Genomic DNA, 6,000 nt, shown 5'->3' with positions numbered 1-6,000 from the left:
TCAAATCAAATCAAATTTTATTTGTATAGCCCAAATTCACAAAACACATTTTGCCTCAGAGGGCTTTACAATCTGTACAGGGAGTGACACCCTCTGTCCTGAGACCCTCGGTTCAAGTGAGGAAAAACCTGCCCGCAAAAAAACCCTTTTAACAGGGAAAAGAAGGTGGAAGAAACCTCAGGGAGTGCCACAAAGGAGGGATCCTTCTCTCAGGACGGACAGACATGCAATGGATGTCACGTGTACAGAACAACACAACAGAAACATTGTACAATTACAATGAAAGACAATGATTACAGTAGTAGTGGTTAGCAGTGGTGGTAATATATAACAATGCTACAATAATAAACAAGTTAATATTAATGTCATAGAATGATGACTAATAGTAATAACAAGAGTGGATGTCAGGCAGGGCCATGGCAGTAGTGGCAACCACGATCCATTACCGGGAGCAGCCATGATCCATGAGAACCTGCTGGATGAGAGAGCACAGAAACTCCGGGGAAGAAATTTAGTTAGTAACATGCTTTAATGAAAGAAAACATGGAGGATATCCAGAGCTCAGTGTGTGTTTGAGAGCAGCTATACTTCTCAATCACTTCTGTGCTGTGTGTGTTTTTATATGCCTGTGTCATGGTGTGTGGTCTGACTATACCTATAGTGAGGCAGTGAACAAGCTTCAATTGATGAAACTACGGGTTAATGTTTTTCTTCTAGAATATTAAAGAAACACAAGTTTTATCTTCTGGCGTTTCTTTATTTTTTAAAACATATTTTATACAATGCATATCAAATTTCATACAAAAAGAAGCTCATAGTGATTTGGGTAGTGCGTGTTATATGATAATACTGTCAAATACAGAAAGTGACATTGTAATGTTAAATACATTCTTGGGCAGGCAACAATTTTATTAGTCTTAATATTAAAACATTAGAAATAAACAATCAATAGCATATAGAACCCCCTTAATAGGGTATATATATGTATATATATATATATATATATATATATATATATAATAAAACACATTTGCTCTGTGAGACATTTAGGCCCAATCCTATTTCACCCCTTCTCCCTACCCCTCCCCTTTTTCAAGGGTTATCTCGCCCCTTAAAACGAAGGGGTAGTGGTTGAAATCTTCCTCTATGAATTGGGAAAGCACTTCAAGAAGTCACTACATCATCAGTAGTCGTCGATGTAAGTAGACATGACAAAAAGTTTTACCAGGAGAGTCACTATCAAAACATTGTTGAGAGAGTTCATAAACCAAAGCTCTTTTTTACAGTTACTAAAGTGACAAACCTATAATATCCTAATAACATCTATGCTAATGCAGGTGAATCAAATTACCAGCTTTCCCTCCATTCTATATCAATAATGGTATAGCACAATGACATTTGTCATCAATCTAATTGAAATTGAAATGCTTTGATGCTCTGCATTATTATTATTATGTATAAATAAAAAGCACACTGCTTCAGACAACCCTGTCAGGATGCTTTGTTATTAGAGGAGCAGTTCAGTTTAGTAACATTGCTGCTATACGGTAGTTGAATCAAGTGCATTGTGTATCTTCAAAGAGGAGGGAATGCAACAGGAAAATATGTAAAAATATGGTGTGACGTTAGCATGCTAGCAATTTTTTTTAATGTTGTTGTGAAAAAATGACCATAATTCATTGAAACGATGTTAAACTAAGATATAGCAATTATTTATTAATGGAGAAAATACAACATTTGTGGGTCTCTCTCCCATCTTGCCGGGTCTGAATAATCTTAGTTTCAAGGGGTCCATCCATCCACCCCTCCATCCCAACAAGAATCGAGACACCCTACCTGCATAAGTACAAGACGGAGGGGTAGGGAGAAGGGGTGAAATGGGATTGAGCCTTAATCCCACCAAAATGTTCTAATGATAATTTAAAGATACTGTTGTATCTTACTGTTTTTTGTCTGCGGCTATAATAATTGAAACAGATTACTAACTCCACAAATTCACAGTCACTTTGTATTGCAATAACATTCTCCTCCTCCAGAACCCCTAATTTTCTCCATTAAAGTAATTTTTGGCCATGTTTAACAGATATATTTTATACCATAAATAATACATTTCATAGCTGGCATTTCAACAATATGTTTCCAACAATGTTCTAGGTGAAAGAGTGTGTTGCAAGGGACTTTACAAACACACTTAAAGGATTGTTTGATTCAAAATGTCTGCACATAGAGCCTCATGCAAGAACTGCTGCTACAAAGAAACTGAAAGTGTTTCAGACCTGTCTACAATAAGTAGGCCTCTCTGTACATGGGGAAAAACACCTGTCAGACTTCAAATTATATTAAAATAATATTTAAAGTTTCAAGTCTGTGAAGAAAATTCAGTGATTACATGTTAGAAAATAATTGCTGTGAACATGGGACAGGACTGTGAACTATGTAATACTGATTTGTGGAATTACTTAGCATAACCCCTCCTGGAGCCCATTAGAATCAGGGGTCCTCAACTGCTAGTTACTACACATATGAAAGGCTATAGGTTGTGAGCTTGTGGCCGTTTGCCTTGTAAATCCATCTTAAATTCCAGAATTTTATTTCAGAAGAATGACGAAATTAGAGAAAAAGATGGATATATTTTTTTAACAGTCATATTCAGTAAGAGTTGAGGATCAGTTTCACTACCTGCCTCTGAAGTGACCTTTTTACACAGGGTAGTTTCATAAAGTTGGAGATGACCTGGATTCACATCCTCCGTTGTACCCAACAGTGCAACATCGCCAACGGTACACTATTTTCTCATGACTCTCACATGGCCTAGCCCACCTCCCGCCTAGATCATGAACTGCTTTGTTTTTAGCAATTATGTTTTCAGCATAATAACATACCATCTTAAAGGTTAAGTGTGTAGAAGTGTGGTGAATTTGCATGTTGCAGCTAAATACCCCTCACCTCACCCTCCCATTCAAAGCATAAAGAAGAGAACCTGTGGAAGCCTTCAGTTGCCCTAAAAACTCAAAAGGTATTTAGTTTGTCGAGTCTGGGCTACTGTAAAAAACATGGCAGCCTCCTTAGAGAGGAGATGCTCCCAATGCAAATATAAAGAGCTCCTTCTCAGGTAAAGAACACAGCCATCTGTACAACTTGTCCTAGTGAAAATATCACTAGGATTATTTTATATTGAATTTTTACCAATAGTTCTCTTTCACCTAAATGTTAGACACTGGACACATAATTTATTTCACAGTATGGCACTATAGTGATGACATGATGTTGGCAGCTGTAATAATAAATTGTTCCATTGCTCCCATAAAATGGCTGCTAACACTAGTACATTTGTTATGTTTTCAGTTGAGCTCTAAGCTCTGCAGTGTGACAAACTCTTTTCTACTAATGCGGGGCTAGAGGTTATGCTAATGATCAGAATTGCTGACTGACTTAGATTGCTCATACATATGATCCACATAAAAAAGAAAACAACAAAAATATCCAAAATTGGGATAAAAATAGCCTTGCATGAGAAGAGTATGGCTAAAAGCTACCACCATGAACTACTGTGACATGGACAGTGATGTAATGGTTCAGTGGGTGTGTGTATTTGGATGTGCTTGGATATTTCATTAGATCAGGCTATCTTTTGACACAGCACGAGTCATCCAAACTTCCATACAAACTATGACACTTCATTTACAATTTTACATCAAATGTTTAAAACGATTTGCTGATATTCTTGTATTGCTTGTTGAGGGTGATCTAAAGCCATCCGATCAATTCATTCAGAGAAGGTCAGTTAACTTCCGTGTAGAAATTGGTTGTCATATCGTTCCTAATTAACATTGTATGTTGTGTTCACAGTTTGTGTTCTGTCATGCTACATGGTCCAAAGCTCGTCAGCTAATATTACTTTAGTTTGGCCATTATTCCACTTTATACAGTGGTCATTACTTTCAGCGAACCGGTGCGGAAGCGCAAGATCTTCTTCTTAAGGGCATGCGAGGCCTTAATCTTGACAAAAGCTTTGGGCTGCAGAGGGGCTCCAGGTGGGGCCGGAGGTGATGGGAGGGAAAGTTGAGGGGGGAGTTGTTGGGGCCAAACCAGACCACCACTTTCATCTGAGTCACTGGACAAAGAGCTGGAATCTGGAGAGTCAGCCTCGCTCATGCTTGACTCAGACTCACCCTGATCTTGGTGAAGGAAGTCCTCACTTGTCTTACACAGTGGCACTTGATCCCTTTCTAACTGGTACTCCATTTGTTGATGATGGTGTGAGGGGTGTTGGTGATTGTGGTTTCGGTGTGGATAGACATATGATACATGTGTAGAACGAGATTTGCGTGTGCGCCTAGAACACTGATCCCTTTGGTTTGGCACAGGTGCCTGCATGGGCAGCTGGTCAGCTTCATCTTGGCTAAGATCAAGACTGGACTGCCAGCGCCGATAGCTACCATTTCCTTGCTGTTTTTTCTTGCTCCTGGATTGACTACTCCGGCTTCCCCTTCCACCACTCCCACTTCCTCCTCCATCCCTCTCTACTGTATTGTACTTGCGCTCTGGAACCCTTTGCAAGCTGTTCTCTGACTGAGACCTACACGCCTTCTTCCCCAGCCTCTTAATGGCACTACTTCTCTCTTCATTCAAACGGCACTTCTTTGGGCCCCCCCGACATCTGGAGGGCTGGACCTGAGACGCTGTTGGCTGCTGCTCTTCATGATGATGGTTTCTTTCTGGAGAAAACATGCTTCTGTTATGTTTAGGTACGCCAGAGCCCTTCTGGGGATTGGAGTGATAATGGGCATAAGCTCTGGTATAGGCTCGACAGGGCTGGGCTGGAATATACTCTGCATTGACCAACTGCTCATCAGGAGAAGGTGCGTGGTGAGGCTTTGACAGAGCTGGAGCTGGCTGGTAGTTGTGAATCAGGGTTGAATCATTTTCACTATTGCTGGAGTCTTGTTTGGCTTGCTGCACACAAGATGGATAGTCTGGCAAGGTTGAGCTGGATGTGTTAACCATAGAGGCCTGCCTTGGCTTGTGATAAAAACCTGGTTGATGCTGAACACTTTGGAGCAGCTGGTTGTGGTATAGGGGTGAGGCCTCTTCATTAAACTCTGTCCCTAGATTACACTTCTGATCCACAATTTGGCAAGCCTGTAAAGCAGTTACCTCTGAACACTGGGAAAGAGATGAGATCGTTTGAACAGACACCTGCTTTGGTGAATCTTGCTCATCCTTACGGCATACACTACTCTGCCTCACCACACTGACAACTCTGGCATCATGTGAGAGGCTGGTGCGGGTCTTGGACGGGCGTATGGGTAAAGCTCGGCGTTGGATAAGACAGAATATATAATTCTCTACTTTTTGTGCTTTTTTGTAATCTCCCTGACTGGGATCATCATTCCTCATCTCACCAAAGGCATCATAAGTAAATGTGTCTTGTCTCCTTGTGTCTGATTGCCATGATTCTCTTATCTCTGTCTCCCCTGTACCCACAGGGACTAAGAGGGAACTTGGGATCACAGTTTGGTAATTTGATTCAGGAGATCCATTTTGCCTCGTTACAAGGACATCTCCTGAAAAAAAGAAAAGACAAAATAATTTATCAGTTTTATTATTGATGTTACAATTTCAGTATCCTCACCGTTGCAAATGGAAGACAAATACTGGGAATTAATGCAACACTTCTCTTTGTATTGTGGTCGATTCAATTTAAATTTATTTAACTTCATCAGAGATTGTCTTTGAGGGAAAAATCCATGGAGAGGATACTGCAGCATGTCCAAACAACTGAAATTATCTGTCTGGGAATATAAAAAGAGGCTACTGTTGAAGAAGCAGGCATTCCAAAAACAGAGGGGTTCATTGTTCATTGAGACTGTCTGTTCCCTGTCCCATTAAATAATTTAAATTAAACACTAACAGAGGGAGAATTCCACACAAAAAACTAATACAGATTAACACAACCTCTGCAACAACACAACAAACAAAGACAATTAAATGTGGACT

General features: G+C 40.0%; 1 protein-coding gene across 1 annotated transcript in view; it reads right to left on the bottom strand.

The window, feature by feature from the left end:
• LOC109642454 (dapper homolog 3-like) overlaps nt 1–6,000 on the bottom strand; it is a 28,216-nt gene continuing 22,216 nt past the window's right edge. The window contains exon 3 of the mRNA XM_020107256.2: nt 1–5,567. Within this exon, the coding sequence (XP_019962815.2) occupies nt 3,922–5,567 (1,646 nt within the window). The 3' untranslated portion in view covers nt 1–3,921. The remainder of the gene's footprint in view (nt 5,568–6,000) is intronic.

Source organism: Paralichthys olivaceus, chromosome 15 (assembly GCF_024713975.1).
Source record: "Paralichthys olivaceus isolate ysfri-2021 chromosome 15, ASM2471397v2, whole genome shotgun sequence".
Lineage (NCBI taxonomy): Eukaryota > Metazoa > Chordata > Actinopteri > Pleuronectiformes > Paralichthyidae > Paralichthys > Paralichthys olivaceus.
The sequence above is the reverse complement of the archived record's forward strand: the minus strand, read 5'-3'. Positions and strand labels throughout refer to the sequence as shown.